Here is a 19,695-nt window from a genome sequence, read left to right on the forward strand (position 1 = left end):
AAAAACGCGAATGTTGATTTTTCGTTCGCCGAGAAGTGTTTAGGTTTATTGTAGCGCGACAACATAATTTGTGTGGCAAACGACGAAGCATCGTTAAAAAAGCGAACAACTGTTGTAAAAGGAATAAAAAGTCTTCTCGAGGCGTTTTTGTTAATAAATCATTGTATTGCTCTTTTTTGTAGTGCGTTGTTGTGTCATGACGTTTCCTCTCACAATGTGACTTGACGTGAATATGAGAGGAATTTTTGAGCTTAACTTTTTTTTTGTTGTTACTTGTTTGTTGTTCGTTTGATGCTTTCGGGGTAAGTCAAAGCAAGCAACATTGTTTGACGAGAAATTTATGTGTGTGTTTTTTTGCTGATTTTCTTCCGTTTTTTTTTTGACGTCTAACAAAAAAGAAAAAAAAAGAAGAAAGAGAAAAAAACCGCATTGCTTTTTGATTATATTAAGAGAGAGCTCCTTTGTGAAAAATTCGCGCGTGGAAGAAAATTAAGTTGCAGTGAAAGTCTCCAGAAACACATTTTCTTGCAATAAATTAGCAATTTGTTTCGAGGGTAGGGGGAGGGAGGGGGAATTTATGTGTGATACATTGCATATGTTTAGTGTACAATTTTTCCAGATGATCCTGAGGATTGTTTTTATTATTTTTCACACGAGTTCTGTGTGTGTGTTTGCGAGTTTTTAATACACAAACAAACAATATTTTTAAAATAAATCCCCAGCCAAAACATGCTCACAGCAAATATGATGGCAGTAAAAAATTTTTGAAGGGAAGTTTTATGGGAAGGAAGATGAAAGTGCTTTTATGGATTTTAAAGCAAATTTGAGTCAAAATTTTAAAATTAAAATTTATTTAATAAAAAAAAATAAAAGAAAAATTTAAAATTAATTCAAAATTTAAATAAATTTAAAAAAAATAAAATTTTAATTATTTTTTTCAAATTCATCATTTTTAATTATTTTTTATTAATTCTTTTTTAAAGTTTAAAATTTTTGTAATATTTTTTTAAAAAATTTAAAAAAAAATTAATTTAAATTTTTTTTTTATTTATTTTAATAATTTTTGATAATATTTGATAATTTTTATTAAATTAAATAAATTGAATCAACTTAAAAATTTAAGAAAAATTTTAATTAATCTTTTTTAAATAATTTTAATTTAAAAAAAAATAATTTTAAGAAATTAATTTTAATTATTTTTAATTAATTTAAAAATTAAATTAAAAAAAATCTGAAAAAATTTAAAAATAATTTTTTTAATCAATTCTTCATTTTTCCTTTGAATAAAAATAAATTTTTTTTTAATAAAATATATAAAATTTTATTAATTGATTTTATTACTAAACTAATTAAAATTAAATAAATAAAAAAATGTAAATTTATTTAAAAAAAAAACTAAAATAGTAAAATTTTTGATTAATTATTAAATTCAAATAAATTTTCAAAATTTAATGATTTAAAAAATTAAAATAAAAAAATTAAATGAAAATCAATAATAAAAAATTAATTAATTAAAATAATTTATTTTAAAAATAATTTATTTTTTTTTAATTGTTTACAAAAAAAATTCGAAATTTTTTTGATATTTTTTTTAAATTTAATTAATTAAAGTAAGTGAAAATGAAAAAAAAAATAATTCGTTTCAAAACATTTTGCAATTTTTTTTTGTGAGAATTTTTTTTTTCAAAATTTAAAATTTTTTTTTTTAAAGATTTTTATTCAAATTAATTTTATTTTAATTATTTATTTTTGATCTCTTAAAAAATTTTAAAAACTTTTCTAAAGTTTATTTTAAATAAAATTAATTTTTTTCATAAAATTTGTCAAAAAATTAACAAAAAAAAATTTGAAACCCAAACTAAGTCAAACAATTCAAAAAAAAATCACTTTTAAGCCTCAAATTTCACACAAAAATTCACAGTTTTCAATCAAAATTCCATCGAAAAGCACTCATCGTGTGATGAAAATCCAATCAACTACTGCTTTCAGTACTATTGTTCCCACAAAACAAAACATTCCAAAAAATTACTCCATGGCACGCTTCAACCACAAAATCCGCTCTAAAATAGACGCACTTTTCACTCTTTTTTTCCTGTACTTTTCACAAAATCCCACAATTTCGTTCTCGGTACTGCCGAACTAAACCAACGAACAACAACAAAAATTTCGAAACAGACGAGAGCGAAAGACGGCTTTCCACACACGCATTTATTTTTCATGATTCGTTCATATTTTCTAAATCAAAATATGGGTTTCCGGTTTGCGAACGACGAAGAACCGCGCACACATTTATGAAACATTTCAATATTGTATTTTTGTTAGAGGCTTGCCAGTTGTTTATTTTCCTACTTTTTTGCTTGTTTTTCGCATTTTTTGTTTTTTTTTTCGTCGCTGTCACCAACGATGTTCGTTCTGAAAGCATTTCTATGTTTTATGCAAATATGATGTTTTAATTGTAATTTCACCACTTTCAGCTCAACTCGCATTAAAAAAAAATCGCACACAAAGTGTGAAATAAAAATATTTAATAACAGACACTTTTGTGTGAAACTAATTTTCGCTGCTTTGGACATGAAAATTATAATTATTTTTTGAACGTTTTAATTTTTTATCTTTTTTTTTTTTGGTTTTGTGAAAAGTTAAATAAGCGAAAAGTTTCGAACAGAAAACTACAACATATTAATTAGAAAAGTTTTTCGGAAACATTTTCAACGCCGAAAAATTGTTATTTATCTTGTCGACGTTCATTTTCTCTGTTCTGTTGTCCAGCAGCAGCATCCTTCACGTTACTACTTACATGCCAACTCGCAATTAATCTTCGTCAATCTGATATGAGGCAAAAATATCTTTTTTTTCGTACCCTTGGATTTTTAGTAATTTCGAAGGGTAGATTATGAAATTTTGTTTTTTTTAATAAATCTCAAACATTTTTTTTATATATTTTTTGAGAATTCAATTTAAAGTTAAAAATTTCCCTAAAATTTTTTTTAACAAAAATTTCCATTAAAAAATTTTTTTTTTTAATTTTATTCATAATTTCTCTCAAGAATTAATTTTTTAAACTCAAAAACAAAATTTCCCTTAAAAATTCATTTTTTGAAGCAAAATAAATAAAATTTCCCTTAAAAATTCATTTTTTGAATTAGATTTAAAAAATTTCCCTCAAGAACTCATTTTTAATTAAAATTTAAAAAATTTCCCTCAAAAATTAATTTTTTGAACTGAAAAAATAAAATTTCCCTCAAGAAATTATTTTTTTGAACTAAAATGAATAAAATTTCCCTTAAAAATTCATTTTTTAACTAAAATAAATAAAAATTTCCCTCAAGAATTATTTTTTGAACCAAAATGAATAAAATTTCCCTTAAAAATTCATTTTTTAACTAAAATGAATAAAATTTCCCTCAAGAATTCATTTTTTGAACTAAAATGAATAAAATTTCCCTCAAGAATTCATTTTTCGAACTGAAAAAACAAAATCTCCATCAAAAATTAATTTTTTTAATTGAAATGAATAAAATTTCCCTCAAAAATTAATTTTTCGAACTGAAAAAATAAAATTTCCCTCAAGAATTCATTTTTAAACAAAATGAATAAAATTTCCCTTAAAAATTCATTTTTTGAACCAAAAAAAATAAAAATTTTTGAAAAAATGAATTTTTTGAATAAAAATAAAAATTTCCAAAAAACTAATAATTTTTTAAAAAATAAAATTGAAAACAAAAAATTTTTAAAAATCGATTTTACAAAAAAAAAACAAATTTCCTAAAATCAAATTTAAAAAAAATATCTTAAAAATTATTTTTTTTAGCAAAATAATTTAAAACGACTCGACCAAAAAAATCATGAACTACCCTTCCAACATTCCACACAAAAGTATTAACAATATTTGTCTTATCTTCTAATTCCTCGGTGTCGTCTCTCCGACGAAAATTACCGACTGCCAAATGGAAACGCCCGGTCATTTTTCGTTCATTAACTGTTTTTTCTTTGTTGCGTGCCATGACACAAAAAAACGAGAAAAAAAGAAGAATGAACCATGATAAAGCAAAAGAAAATGAAGGAATACCACAGATTTTTATCAATTGATTGCTTTAACGCAGCATTGATATTCTTGTCTTATCATCGTCGTTCGATGTTATTGTTGTTTTTTTACGTGCGGTTATTTTTTTTGCTCTCTTCCCTTTTATTTATTGTTCGTCGTCTTTGTTGTCGAATGAACTTCAAATTAAAAAAAAATTGGAATTTTTGACTTTGAAAAAAAAATATGTTTACAAAAGATGTTTTTTTTTTTGGTCATGAATTTTCGCTTCGAGAAAATAATCTTTCGAGAAATATGTTCGATGTGACGCAAAAAGGGGGTATTCATGCGAAAAGGGAAATGTTATAAATTGATGTCTGTTCATCCATTTAATTTGTAATTTACATAATCATTTATTCAATCGGTTTTGCAGCGGGCTTTTGTGACTTTGATTTATGAATGAATAGCAAAATTTTAATGATGATGCAAAATGACGATAAGGAAATGTGCATATAGAGACATCATCATCATCGTAAATACCTGACATGTTATAATGTTTGATTAAAAAGATGATGATACGAAGAGTCCCTACTCGCGGGACTTGAAACTGTATGGAGAGCGTTAATTACCTTTAAAGAGTGTGCTCGTAGCAGCAAGAAGGAACTTTTGCAATTATTTTTTAACACATTGCGAGTTTGGAAAGTTTTTTGTTTGTTATTTGAGGTTAAACGTCTGTTTTTGTCGCGTGAAAATTCGGTAAAAAATAAGAAAAAAAAATCAGAAAAAAATTATTTAAAAAAAATAACTTTTAAGAGCTGAAAATTGTTAGTTTTAATTTTATTAATTTAAAATCTTATAAAATTGAATTTTTAATCATTTTTACTGAATAATTTCTAATAAAAATTACAAAAATAAAAAAACTGACAAATTTTCAGCTCTTCTTACGTTTTTAGCTCTAAGTTTTAAAAGAGCTGAAAATTGTTAGTTTTATAATTTTTTTAATTAAAATTTTATAAAAATAAATTTAATTTTTATTGAATAATTTCTTATAAAAATTGAAAAAATTAAAAAACTAACAAATTTTTAGCTTTTCTTACGTTTTTAGCTCTCAGTTTTATAAGAGCTAAAGTCTCTCAGTTTTTAAAATTTCTTAATTTTTTGGTCAGTTAAGTGTTAAATAATGAATTTTGACATGTTTTTAAACTAAAATTGGAAAAACTAACAAGTTTTAGCCCCAATTTTATGTTTTCAGCTCTTGGTTTAAAATAAAAAAAATTCCTCAGATTTTTTTTTTATTTTTTGGAATTTTATTTATGGCAATTTTTGCTTATTTTTAATTTTTTAGATTTGTTTAATTTTTCATAATTGCAAAAAATAATAAAAAAAAATTAAAATCAAAAAAAACAAAAAAATTAAAAAAATTTTTAAAATTTAAAAATAAATTTTTAAAATTAAAAAAATAATTATTTCAAAAATTATTAAAAATTATTAATTATTAAAAATTTATTTTATTAAAATTTTACATTTTAAAAATTATTTTTAATTTTTTTTTTGTATTTTCATTAATTTATTTTTTTAATTTTTTGCAACTATTAAAAATTAAAAAAAGCAAAAATTGACATAAAAAAATTTTAGTTTAAAATTATTTGTAAGAAGAAAAAAAATACACTTTTGTCATTTTTTTTCTCAAAACTCAAAAAAAAGGAAAATCTTTTAAAAAAAAGTAAAATAAGAGGAAAACTTTTCTCAAACTCTGATAATCGCGTCTATACACCATTGTTTCGAGCCAAGCAATATAATATAAAAATTATTTCTCGTCGTAGAGAAACGGGACAACCAACCACAAGACACAAGAAAAAAAAATGATTATCGAAAGAAAAACTTTTTTACATTAAATGTAAAGTTAAGTACTGTGGTAATGCTATTATAAACATTATAGCGCGTCTTTTTTGTCGTCCCGTAACTGGACTTCTGCAGAAAAAAAAGAAAAGTGTGAAGGAGTAATACGAAAAAAAATATAAAATAACAAAGAAAGTACTTTGCAAAACTTTTCAAAGAGCTGAGCTTTAAAAAAATAAAAAAAAAAAGAAAGCTTAACTGCCCCAACGTATTAAGCAATGCCTTTGTTTCGTATTTAAAACTCATTCATCTTTTATCAGTCGGGCTTAAGCAACCGGAAAATGTACAAAAAAACCAGCAATACAGCAAAAAATTGCGAAAAACAAAGACAGAACAACCGCAGGGAACGCAGTCAAACAAGTGCTCATAAGCTGTTAAGCTGATGCTACTGCTGCTGTGAAAAAAGGGCAATTTGGACAACAAAAAAAAATATTTTAAAATTTATTCTTTTATCGTCGAATCGTGATGCCCCAATAATAATAATCCCTCAAATCATTGGAATATGCATGAACATAAAAATAATAATAAATAAATACAAAAGCGCGAAATGTAATTACTTTATTGCCCGACAACAACCACAGCGAGAGCGACAAAAATTTTTTCAAATAAATATTCTCGTTAATTGGATAAAAATTGTTCGAAATACGGCGGCTTAATGAAAAATGCATCAAATTAAATTTGTAAAAAAAAAGTGTGGCAATCAAATTAATATTGATTGCAATTTGAGACAAAACAAACAAATTTAGAGATAATTTTCGTAATGCCACAAAATTGAATTATTTTTTTAACAGATTTTTTATTTTTTTTTTATTTTTAGAAAAGCAAACGTTTGAAACAGGAGTAGTCGATACAGGAAAACGGAAAATCCCTTATTCGTTGGAAGGGTTAGGGAAGCTTTACAATGATGATGTGAGTATTTTTTATAAATTAATTTTTATTTTGATAAAATTTTAGAATTTTAATTAAAATTTACATAATTTAAAATATAAAAATTTTCTAAAATCATAAAAAATTAAGAATTTTTCTTAAATTTCGAGAAATATAAAAAAAATATTTTCAGTTAATTTTTTAAATATTTAAAATAAAATTTAATTGCAATAAAATTAATTAAATAATAATTTTATCTAAAAAAATTTTTTTAAAACTATTTTATTTTATTCTTAATTTTTTAAAAATAATTTTAAAAACTATCAAAAATTATTTTTAATCAATTTTATTTTATTTTATTTTTAAAATTTCAATTTTTAAAAATTTTTGAAAAAATATTATAATTTATTCTTAATTTTTTTATCAAATAAAATTATGAAGAATTATCCAAAAATTATTTTAAAAAATTAAAATAACTTTTTGCATTAATTACCTCTTAACTAACCGTACAATAATTATTTTAAAATATATTTTACTTTATTTTTATTTTTTTTTTTTTTTTTTAATTTTCATGAAAAATTATTCCAAAATATATCAAAAATAATTTTAAATCGATTAAAAATAAAATTTTACTATAATTAAATTTTTAATAATTTTAACTAAATGATTATTTAATTTTTTTTTTTTTAATTTTTTATTCAAAATTTTTCTTTAATATTTTTTATTTATTTATTTTTTTATTAAAAAAATTTTAAAAATATCAAATAAAAATATTAAAATAATTTTTTTTATTAAATAAAAAAATAATGAAAATTTATACAAAAAATTATTTTAAAAATTTAAATTATTTAAAAGAGCTAAATTGATGAAAATTAAAATTTTTTCATAAAATTTGATATATTTGCTATTTTTACCGAATTTTTAATAAATTTACAAAAATCTAAAAGAAAATATTTTAAAATAAAAAAGTTAGCTCCCTTATAAAAAAAAAGTCTTTAAAAAATTAATTTAATTCCTTTTATAATTTTTTAAATATTAATATTTTTCCGGCTAATAATTCCAAGCCAGAAGGCAACATTAAAAATTTAAATACACATTTTTTCCATCACACAATAATAATTAAATTAAAAAACTGTTGCGTTTCGTCAAGAGTCATCCTCGTTGATGAAGCACATCATAAAAAATTCAAATTCCCATTGGAAATGTTAAAATTTCATCCACAGAAGAAACATCAAAAACGTTTCAAAAAATCTTCCAACTTTATTAATTATATTTATTTTTTTTTCTAACACATGAATGACTAAATCTCGTCATTTTCCCCCGAAAAATTCATCGGGGAATCATAAAAAAAATTTTTTTTTTTCGTAACAATGAAACCTTCCCCAAATAAAAATTTGTGGCAGACGAAAATAAACTTTTTTTTACACGATTCTGTCAATTTGTTTTGCATTCAACCTCAACTTATAGTTTACTCTACTCCCCCATTATATCCCATAACTAGCTTCATTTCGAAAAAAAAAATTTTTTTGTATGACACTAAAAAAAAATAAATACTTGCTCTGTAATTTAACGAAATGTCAGAGAAACTGTGATGCAGCCTCATTCATTCATTAATTCAAAAGCAACAACCATAAAATATTTTATGACACAGAGATGTTTCTGCTGGATAAATTTTTTAAGTGTGATGCGATGTTGTGCTCTCTCGATGTAAAAAAAAAGTGTCATGACGAAGGGATATTATTATATGTAATATTTTTTCTCGTTTGGGGAAAAATTTGAATGAAAATGGAATGAATTTATGGAGCACAGAAAAAAAGAGTTAATTGGGATATATGGATATCGAAGCATGGTTGACAAAGTCGTAAAGGTGAAAAAAATAAAATATTTTAATCAACTAAGTATTTTTTTTCGCGTTTTATTAACTCGAAAGTGTTTCAAATTTATTATTTGTCGCATTGTGGCGTCTCGAAAACTCTTGAAGCAGCAACTTCACTTGAGTAACTTTTATTGCATTTTTTTTTTCGTATCTCACTTATCGTCACATTTTTTATGTCTAAGGTCAGTAAAGGCAGAAAAAAAAATTGCTTGCCAAAAATTACTTTTTTTTTGCTCCGAAACAGGAGTATTGATTTTTGTCCTAAAACAAAAAAAAAAGATGTACAAAAAAACGACATGATGTCATACTCAATAATCTTTGTTTGCATATCTTTAGTCTTTTACTGATGTTATGAATGTATGATGGCATCACGTAAGAGGCGACAATGAAGTAACTTCAAGTGAATTTTTTTTTTCGGATTACTCTTACGGGAGAAATGCAAGGACATATAAGGAAATATATAATAAAATAAAAATGAATAAATTTCATGCTACATTTCTCCTTCAAGTCGGGACTCGACATTTTTTTAAGTGTTCTCTACTACTGGATGGAAATTGAAAATAATTTTTATGTTGTACTTTTTTTTTCGGTGCGACAGAAGAGAGTGCCATGTTATTCATGTCTCATGGCTTTATTCTTTTGTACTTCTTTTTTTTTCGTGCATAAAGCTATGGATGGATCGTTTAAGCTTGAAATATCGTTCTCCGAAGGATTTCATGCGTTTTTTATGGAGTTAAATTGCTCAGAATTTTAATTGAAGTGCAGTTTTATTGCTTTTTTTCGTTGTACCTGACATAAATGGCACGAAAAGAAAAAAATGAGAAAAAATATAAAAAGGTAACCACAAAAGTGACGAAATTGTGGCGTGTACGTGAAAAGCTCTTTAATGGTGATTGAGTGGCTTTTTTTTTGTATGAATAACGATCGAAATTCAAAAAGAAAATTTTTTTAATGACTTTTGTAATGAAGTAGTTTGGTAGTTTAAAAGCCTTTAATGAAAATTTGTAGTTTTTATTGTAAATTTGTAATTAAAGCTAGATTTGTGAATTTGTTAGTTTTTCATAAACTAAAGAATTTCAGTTTTTGAAATTTGAAAAGTTGAAACTATTTAATTTAAAAAATTTATTAGTTTTTCAAAATCTAAAGGATTTCAGGTTTTGAAATTTGAAAAGTTGAAACTATTTAATTTAAAAAATTTATTAGTTTTTCAAAATCTAAAGGATTTCAGGTTTTGAAATTTGAAAAGTTGAAACTATTTAATTTAAAAAATTTATTAGTTTTTCAAAATCTAAAGGATTTCAGGTTTTGAAATTTGAAAAGTTGAAACTATTTAATTTAAAAAATTTATTAGTTTTTCAAAATCTAAAGGATTTCAGGTTTTGAAATTTGAAAAGTTGAAACTATTTAATTTAAAAAATTTATTAGTTTTTCATAAACTAAAGGATTTCAGGTTTTGAAATTTGAAAAGTTGAAACTATTTAATTTAAAAAATTTTTTAGTCTTTCATAAACTAAAGAATTTCAGTTTTTGAAATTTGAAAAGTTGAAACTAATGAAATTTGTGAATTTGTTAGTTTTTCATAAACTAAAGAATTTCAGGTTTTGAAATTTGAAAAGTTGAAACTATTTAATTTAAAAAATTTTTTAGTCTTTCATAAACTAAAGAATTTCAGTTTTTGAAATTTGAAAAGTTGAAACTATTTAATTTAAAAAATTTTTTAGTTTTTCAAAAACTAAAGGATATCAGGTTTCGAAATTTGCTTGGTTTGGATTAATTGAAATAAATTTTATGCTTGGTTTGAATTAATTGAAATAAATTTCAATCAATCATGTGATCCCGAAAAAAAATAGTTCTCAATGCTTTGTTACAGATCTTTTGAATCGCTTTCAAGTCTTCGTCTTTCATTAGCATCATTATCGTACTGCAGTAATCAATGTGAGGTTGTATCAGGGTTTTGTAATAATTTCGTTTCTTTATCCAGCATTCTCTTCATTCAAGTAGGATACTTACCAATCCTCGCTTCTCATAGCTTCTCGTCTTGTCAGAATCCTGCAAAGAAAGTAACTTTAAATCCATAAAATTTCAATAAAAAATACTTACCGCTGAAACCAATTGCCTTGCCACAAAATTTCTTTTATTGACCTCCTATAAAAAAAAAATCAGAACGATACGACGACAATCCTTTAATGTCAAGTGCATGTGAATAAACATAAAATTCCTCCCATAATGGAAAGCCGAGATATGTTCAAGCAAGCGTTAACAAATATGAATATTGCACTTCTTCTTCTCCTTATTCTTCTTTCGTGCGAATGTCACAAAAATATCAAGAAAAAAAGTGCAGGATTTTGTTAAGTGCTTAAGTTCGGTCATTCATCCAGTTTTCAAAAGCCAACCAAGTTATTTGAGTGGAAAGTCGAGATAACAAAACCGAAAAACTTTTCTTCTCGGAATTCATCGAAAATTTTTTTTCTTTCAGGTTATTCTCCAACTCGTGCAACAACTGACATCGTTAAACAACAAGGAACAACAATTACCGGTGTCTTATCGTACAAAAGATAAAATATCCGAGTATCAATTACAATTCCGAGAAAAGAGTCCCCGCAGGCTAACGACTGACGATGACACGAGTTTCAAACAAAACGAATTTCCCGAAAACGGATTAAATTTAACGGAACTCAACAATAACAAACCTCATGCTGTAAATCATAATTTGTGTGAAAATGGAAAAGTAGACGACGACGTTAAAGGTGACGAAGAAGAAGAAATGGGTTCAAATGTGTCGCGTTACTCTGAAAAGGGATTGTCAGGTAGACGAGCGCATTCGTCGGGCAACTTGTTCAGCGGAAACAGCAATGCCAACAACACGCCGTCAAAAAAGGCGCAAAATAAAAAGTTCAAGAAGAAAAACAATGTAGCAGCGGATGATTTGTCGGATATCACAAGTATCGCAAGTACGACAATCGCTGTTCCGGGCGGCGGCGGACAACAAGGAGGCGGCAACGGATACGATAATGCATCATTTACAGATCCGTGTATTGTGAATGACATTAGTTTGCAACAATTGTATTCGCCTTACAATAGCAGCAGGACGAGGCAACAGAAACAAACGTATCATGGAAGTTTGCCGAATCATCTCGACGATGCGGATGACGATGTAGTCGATGGCGTCATTGAGCAACAGAGAGGTGAGTGACAAAAGTATTATTGATATTTTTTGTTTGCAAGTGTCGCCTGTTGTTTGGGAAAAAAGTTCAAAAGGACACTTTTCGTCATCATCAACATGGGTTTTGTTACGGGGTTGAAACTATCAATCATTTTTTGGGGGTTATTAAAAAATATTTTGATTTTTTAAACGTTTTAATGTCTCTATGGAATTTTTCTTTCGTTTTTACTTTTAAAAAATTTAAACAAAATTTGAAAACTGAAAAATTTCAAAAGCTAAAATTTTTTAGATTTCAAAAAACTAAAAAATTTCAAAATTTGAAACTTGAAATTTTAGTTTTTCAAAATCTAAAAAGGTTAAAACTTTTTTTTTTGAAAAACTAACTAAACTGAAACTGAAAAATTTGTTAGTTTTTCATAATTTGAATAATTTCAGCTTTTGAAACTTAAAAAACTGAAACTATTTAGATTTTAAAATTTGTTAGTTTTTCATAATTTGAATAATTTCAGCTTTTGAAACTTAAAAAACTGAAACTATTTAGATTTTAAAATTTGTTAGTTTTTCAAAATCTAAAGGATTTCAGGTTTTGAAACTTGAAATTTGTTAGTTTTTCAAAATTTGAATAATTTCAGCTTTTGAAACTTGAAAAACTGAAACTATTTAGATTTTGAAATTTGTTAGTTTTTCATAATTTGAATAATTTCAGCTTTTGAAACTTGAAAAACTGAAACTATTTAGATTTTGAAATTTGTTAGTTTTTCAAAATCTAAATAATTTCAGCTTTTGAAACTTGAAATTTGTTAGTTTTTCAAAATCTAAAGAATTTCAGCTTTTGAAACTTGAAATTTGTTAGTTTTTCAAAATCTAAAGGATTTTAGAGAAATTTATTAATTTTTCAAAATTTGAATAATTTCAGGTTTTGAAACTTGAAAAACTGAAACTATTTAGATTTTGAGACTTGTTAGTTTTTCATAATTTAAATAATTTCAGCTTTTGAAACTTGAAAAACTGAAACTATTCAGATTTTGAAATTTGTTAGTTTTTCATAATTTGAATAATTTCAGCTTTTGAAACTTGAAAAACTGAAACTATTTAGATTTTGAAATTTGTTAGTTTTTCAATAATTTCAGGTTTTGAAATTTTTGGAGCTGAAAGTCATTAAATTTGTTAAAAATTCCAAAAATTCCAAAAAAAATTTCAAAATTCAAACATTTTCAAGTGAAATTCTTTTAAAAGCCACTTTAATAGTTTTTCATCTCCTCAACAACCTTTTTAAAAAAATCTTTCAAATACTTTATCACCAACTAGCAATACCCAAACAACAAAACACAACACAAAAAATAACAATACAAGGATTATTAAAATAAATTTACTACGATAAAATTTCTGGCATTTCGCTTTGATGTCACTTGAATTGTTGTTATCGGTTGGTGCTCAATTCTCCCGTCTCCGAGCAAATTTTACAACGAAACAACAAAAAAAGAGAACTTGAATGATACCCTTAACCTTTTTTCTTCTTATTTCTCTTTCGTTCGGTCCTTTTTTGCCATTGTTTCCCACACCAACACGTGACAAACTTTTTGTTCGCCGAACCCTCACAATGCCCTTTTAAATTCATAAACAAGCAAAAAAAAATGCGAAAAATAAAAGGAAAAGCCTCACGGCACGCAAAAGAGACCGATCGGTCTTTAAAAGTATGTAAATTATCCTTTCGACATTTTCATTAACACATTAATGGAGTTTCGTGTCTGAGCCCAAAATGGAATGAAAATCCGTACTTATCGTGTTTCTCGTGTGTGTTTTTGCAGCGTTTCAAAACAACAACAACAAATCCTGCATGGTAGATGGCAGTCGGTACGGGATGAACATTGACTCGCCCATGATTGAACAAACGTCGACAGATGCATATTTGATGCAGTATCAAAATCCAAACATATCGCAGCAAAAATATCAAATCCAAAGTTCGCCGTATAATGGGTCAAATAGCACGTTTCGAGGCAGTAGTCAGCAAGGTAAAACTTTAAATTTCTTCAATTTACGGTAATTTTGTCATCTTTTCCTCTCTCTCTCTCTTTTAGATAACCAAAGCAATGCTTCGACGCAGCAGCAGCAGCAACAACAACACCCGATGCTCCATTTGCCATTAATTAACAGAAATAATGATGCGACCTATGATCCGGGATATGGGAGCGAACGATCGCCCGAAGATGAAGTGCCGCCTTTGTTGCCGCAGATGATGCAAAATTTGGCAATTACGGATGAGACGACGACGACTTTGCCTTCGTATCTGGATTATCAGCAATTGCATCGTTATGAATTTATTACCAAAGGTGAGTTTTTTTTGATCGATTTTTACATTTGATTTCACTCTGTAGAACAAATATTTTCAAAAATTTTAATTTAAAAAAAAAATTTAAAAAAATTTTTTTTTAAAATAAAATTTAAAAAAAATTATTTTAAAAAAATAATTTTTTTTAATTTTCAAAAATTATTTTTTTCTATAATTTTACTTTTTAAAAGAATTTTTCATTAATTTATATCTAAAAAAAATAATTAAAATTAATTTTTTAAAAAATTATTTTTTTTTAAAATTAATTTTTTTTAAAATAATTTTTTTTTTTTTGAACAAGAAAATGCGGGAAATGTGAAGAAAAAATTAAATTGACTAAAAACTTTTATTTTGTTTCATCAAATACAAAAATTAATTAAATTAAATTTTTATTTAAAAAATTTAAATTTAATAAAAAAAAAAAAATAAAAATTTAAAAAAAAAATTATTGAACTAATTTTTTTTATTTTAAATATTTTTTTCAAAATTTTGTATTAAAAATAAAAAAAATAGAAAAATGTATTAAAAATAAAATTTAACAAAAACTTTAATTTATTAAAAAATTAAAAAAAAAATAAATTTTATAAAATTATTTTAAAAAATTTATTAAAAAGCTTGAAAGAAAAAAAATTAAATTAATTTATTTTTTTAACAACCATTCGACAAACATTCAAATAATTAATTATTTTTAATGTACGAAAAAATAATAAAAAACAAAAATTTAAGAAATTTAAAATTATTTTTTTCAAATTTAAAAATAATTTTTTATTAATTAATACATACCTATAATTTTTTTTTATTATTTTCAAAACTTTAAGATTTTTTTAATTATTTTTTTAATTAAAAAACTATTTAACAAAAAATAAATTTAACTGTTAAAAAAATTTATTTTTTTTTATTTCAAATTTCTCACACTTTCCAAATTTTTCATAAAACTATTTTTTTTCAACGAATTTTTAATTAAAGCAATTTTTGCAAATTTTTTACTTTTTAATAAATTTTAATAAGCTTTTTCACAAATTTTCACTTTTTAAAAAATTATTTTTTTTTGAATAGGTATATTTTCCAAATTTTTTTATTTTTATATAAAACTTTTCATAATTTTAAATTTTTAGAACTAAATTTTTTAAAAAATATTTTTTTTTTTGAACTTTGAATTTATTTTTTTTAAATTTTACTTTTAAAACACATTTTTTAAATTTAATTTTTAAAACAAATTTTTCATAAAATAATTTTTTTTTTAAATTTATTTTTTTGAAGAAAATTTTTCAAAAAACTTAATTTTTTAGAATAAATTTTTTTTTCCTTTTAAAAAAATTTTTTTTTCATAAAATTTAATTTTTTAAAGAAATTTTTGTAATAAATCTTGACTTTTTAAATAAATTTTTAACAAAATTTAACTTTATTTTCTTTCACAGATTCAATTTTCTCCGTTCACATCGTAAAAGGCCCTCGCGGTTTAGGCTTATCCGTATCTGGCGGAACAGATTCTACTGCTCCTTTTCCCGGATTGATCCGCATTAAGCGACTTTTTCCTCATCAAGCTGCTTGGTCAATTGGTGTCTTGAAGCAAGGCGACATAATTTTAGCTGTAAATGGGGTTCAACTCACTGGATTAACAAATTATGTAAGAAATTCATCAAAAAAATTTTTTTTTTTTCACTTTTTTTAATTTTTTCTCATTATAGGAAGCCCTTGAAGTCCTTCGAACGACACCCGACGAGGTTTTCATGATAATTTGTCGTCCCAGCGACGAACGTTACCGAAAATTGTCGCCTCCAGCTGAACCTCCGATGCCTCCAATTCGATCGCATGGCGTCTTGGATCATTTTAATAATTCGTTCAGCGGCGAATTCGAGCTGATTTTGACAAAGCAACAGGGATCTCTTGGATTTACGTTGCGAAAAGAGGATGAAAATGTGCTCGGGCATTGCGTTCGTGCTTTGGTTCGTGAGCCTGCGTTATCGGATGGGCGCATAAAACCCGGAGATAAAATTCTCGCGGTGAACGATATCCCGATAAGTAACATGAGTCACGAGCAAGCTGTGATATTTTTGCGTCAAGCACCGGATACGGTTAAGCTTCGTCTCTTTCGTGATGACACTTTGACGCCTCTTTCTGCCGTTTCGCCCACAGAAATCGAGAGGAAAGCTTTGAATATGTCTTCAAACAGCAAAAAAGTCGTTTTGCGGCCCGAAGCGATCAATTTGCTGACAGATATCGCGTATCGGAAGCAAAATTCGGGCGGCGACGATTCAACAAGTTCCTCCGTAAAGTCTTCTAGTCCTTCAAGGCGTCTCAAAAGAGCTCACAAAAGTCCCCATTCGTCGACTTCGGGCTCCCAAGGGTCCTCGAGCAACACTTTTATGCAGCAAAGCGGCACCGAAAGCGACACCTCGACTGTCGTAAGTCACGACACGAACAATTCTTGCCGCGTTCAACAAGTTTCGTCGCACAGTTCGATCAGTTATTGCAACAACGGACTAATTTCGGAGCCAGAAAACGAAGGAGAAGAAGAATTTTACAACGAAGATGAACTTTTGTCGATGGTCGATGATGAAAGTTATTACGGCGAACGTCCCGGGCGCCCAAATTATCTGGATCTCACGCAACCCGGAAGTACTCCGACCGGATTAAAAAAGCCCCAATTCTCGATCGCCAAAGCAAATGCCTATGAACTCAACAATTTGGACAATGATGTGTTAGATGCGCCCACAATTTATACTCTGAATCCGAGTTCGGAGCAAATTGGCGACGATTTTACGAGTTTGCCGTGCGAAACGCTCCTCGTTGAGTGCAAAAATAAAAAAGACTTGGAATATGTGTCGAAATTCACGCGAGGGCATCCGATGTATCAGTCGCAACAATCGACGACGAATGAAAATGGCTCGAATGGGTTGTTGAAATGGAAAGGCGCGATGTTGGCAGGCGATGCGGAACAAGATGAGAGAGAAGAAATGGCAAAAACGCCAAATAGTGAGTCGATTTGTGATGTTACGGTTATCTCGCAGCATGAATTGTCACGGAGCTCAAGTAATCAATCCATCATTGACAGTGAAGGAAATCAGGTAAGAGCTGAAAATTTAAAATTTTTATTAAAAACTAACCTCAAAGTTAAATTTTTAATTAAAAACTAACCTCAAAATTAAAATTTTCATTAAAAACTAACCTCAAAGTTAATTTTTTGTTAAGAAATAACCTCAAAGTTAAATTTTTATTGAGAAACTAACCTCAAAGTTAAATTTTCATTAAAAACTAACCTCAAAGTTAAATTTTTATTAAGAAACTAACCTCAAAGTTAAAATTTTCATTAAAAACTAACCTCAAAGTTAAATTTTTCATTAAAAAATAACCTCAAAGTTAAAATTTTTATTAAAAACTAACCTCAAAGTTAAAATTTTCATTAAAAACTAACCTCAAAGTTAAAATTTTTATTAAAAACTAACCTCAAAGTTAAATTTTTAATTAAAAACTAACCTCAAAGTTAAAATTTTCATTAAAAACTAACCTCAAAATTAATTTTTCTACCATTTCCCTTATTTTAGTTAATCACTGTCGAACTAAATCGCGGATGGAACAGTCGTTTGGGCTTCAGCGTGACAAAAGATGGCGGTCATATCTACATTAGCGCCGTTTATGCTGACAGTGTTGCTGCACGTGATGGAAGATTGCGCAAAAATGACAGAATCTTAACCGTGAACGATGAATCCGTCGATGGCAAAGAAAAGCACGAAGTAATTGACTTGTTACGAACGATCAGGGGAGCAATTGTGATCACAGTAGCGCGCAAATTTAACGCAAACAACAACAACGGAGCGCCCGTGCATTATGACGTTGGATGCGAAACAGAAGGAGAGAATTAAATGCCGTCCAAAAAAAAAACAATTTCTTTAGTTTTAAGTAGCAAAAATTAATAAATTATTCGAATGTTAGTCATTTTTCTACTTGTTAGTCAAAAAAGTAAAAAAAAAATAATTGTTAAAACAATCAATTGTAATAAAATTAAATAAATGTAAGAATAAATTGTAATTTGTTCTGTAAGGAGCGACGAAACCAAATCAAATTTCCATGAATTAAAGAAAAAAAAATGTAGATTTAATAAAAAAAAAATAGTTAGCTTAGATAAATTAATAATTTATAAAAAAAATTATATAAATAAATTAATTCCATTCAACGGAAAATAAAAAAAATATTTATTAAAAAAAATAAATTAAAAGTTAATTAACGAGTTGATGGAATTATGAATCTTTGAATAATAAAAAGCACATTTCACAAAAAAAAAAAATTTATTTTTCTCTAATTTTCTGAAAATTTATTTTCGTAAGTAAATTTTAGATGAGTTTTATAAAATTAAAGAAAATTCGAATTTTTCGACTATTTAAAGTAATTTTTATCAAAATTTATTTTTTTTATTGATTTTTGAATTTAAAATTTTTTTATATTTGTTTAAAAAAATAAATAAAAATTTTATTAAAAAATTAAAATAAAATTCTTAAAAATGTTAAAATTTTTAAATAAAAAAATTAATTATTTTGTTGTTTAATTTTTTTTAAAAAAATAAATATTTGTTTTTCAAAAAAAAAATAATTAATAAAAATTTTTAAATTATTTTAATTTAATTTCAAGTTTAAAAATTAATACTTTTAATTTTATTAAAAAAAAATTAATTAAAAAAAAATTATTTTCAATTTTAAAAGATTTAATTTATTTTAAAAAAATTAAATTTAAAAAATTTATTTTTTTTTTAATTTTTATTTTAAAAAATTGATTTTTTTTTTAAATTTATTTAATTTAAAAAATTTAATTTATTAAAAAAAAATTTATTTTAAAATTGAATTAAAAAAATAAATTTTTAAACTTAAAATTAAATTAAAATAATTTAAAAATTTTAATATTTTTAGATATTTAGTTTTCAGAATAAAAATTTCGATTTTGCAGAAAATTTCGAATTTTCAAAAATACAACATTGTGAATTTTTTCGACTTTTTATAATAAAAAATAATTAAAAATAAGAAAACTTGAGCTTCTAAACCCTTTTTCATAAAAAATCAAAAAAATTTTATAAGAATTATTTTTTCATTAATCAAAATAATATTTTTTTTGTTTTTATTTTGAATTTTCTTTTAAAAAAAATAAAAATTATTTAAATTTAACAAACAAAACTAATTTTGAAAAAATTTCTACTGAACAAAAAAATAATTTTTTAATATAAAATTTAAATTTTCGACAAAGTCTCATGAAAAAAATGAAACAAAAAGAAGCAAAAAAGAGATGTGACCCCGACGTGATTTGAACACGCAACCTTCTGATCTGGAGTCAGACGCGCTACCGTTGCGCCACGGAGTCATATATGTAGAAGGGGATACAAACCGTACATGAATGGAGTAAAATTGGTTTCATTGCTCACGTACACGAACACGTGTCGTACATTCACGTGTTTACTTTATCGATTTTTTATTTAATTTATTTTTTTTTAATTTAAAATTAATTTTTAAAAAATTAAATTAAAAAAAAAAATTAAAAAAAAAAAATTTTTAAAA

General features: G+C 25.2%; 1 protein-coding gene and 1 non-coding gene across 5 annotated transcripts in view; one reads left to right on the top strand and one right to left on the bottom strand.

Annotated features, from left to right (window-relative positions):
- LOC134833898 (tyrosine-protein phosphatase non-receptor type 13-like) overlaps nucleotides 1-18,228 on the top strand; it is a 65,837-nt gene extending 47,609 nt beyond the window's left edge. For 3 of the 4 annotated variants that reach the window (XM_063848386.1, XM_063848388.1, XM_063848389.1), the window contains exons 2-8: nucleotides 6,738-6,829; nucleotides 11,140-11,848; nucleotides 13,635-13,838; nucleotides 13,905-14,156; nucleotides 15,574-15,782; nucleotides 15,844-17,223; nucleotides 17,701-18,228. In XM_063848386.1, coding sequence (XP_063704456.1) covers nucleotides 6,738-6,829; nucleotides 11,140-11,848; nucleotides 13,635-13,838; nucleotides 13,905-14,156; nucleotides 15,574-15,782; nucleotides 15,844-17,223; nucleotides 17,701-18,018 — 3,164 coding nt within the window. In that variant the 3' untranslated portion in view covers nucleotides 18,019-18,228. The remainder of the gene's footprint in view (nucleotides 1-6,737; nucleotides 6,830-11,139; nucleotides 11,849-13,634; nucleotides 13,839-13,904; nucleotides 14,157-15,573; nucleotides 15,783-15,843; nucleotides 17,224-17,700) is intronic. The other variant, XM_063848387.1, reaches the window with a different exon arrangement.
- Nucleotides 18,229-19,429: 1,201 nt separating this feature from the next.
- On the bottom strand, nucleotides 19,430-19,501 carry Trnaw-cca (transfer RNA tryptophan (anticodon CCA)). Its single transcript has one exon. It is a non-coding gene; the product is annotated as a tRNA-Trp (tRNA).
- Nucleotides 19,502-19,695: the final 194 nt, after the last annotated feature.

The sequence above is a fragment of the Culicoides brevitarsis genome, chromosome 3 (assembly GCF_036172545.1).
Source record: "Culicoides brevitarsis isolate CSIRO-B50_1 chromosome 3, AGI_CSIRO_Cbre_v1, whole genome shotgun sequence".
NCBI lineage: Eukaryota > Metazoa > Arthropoda > Insecta > Diptera > Ceratopogonidae > Culicoides > Culicoides brevitarsis.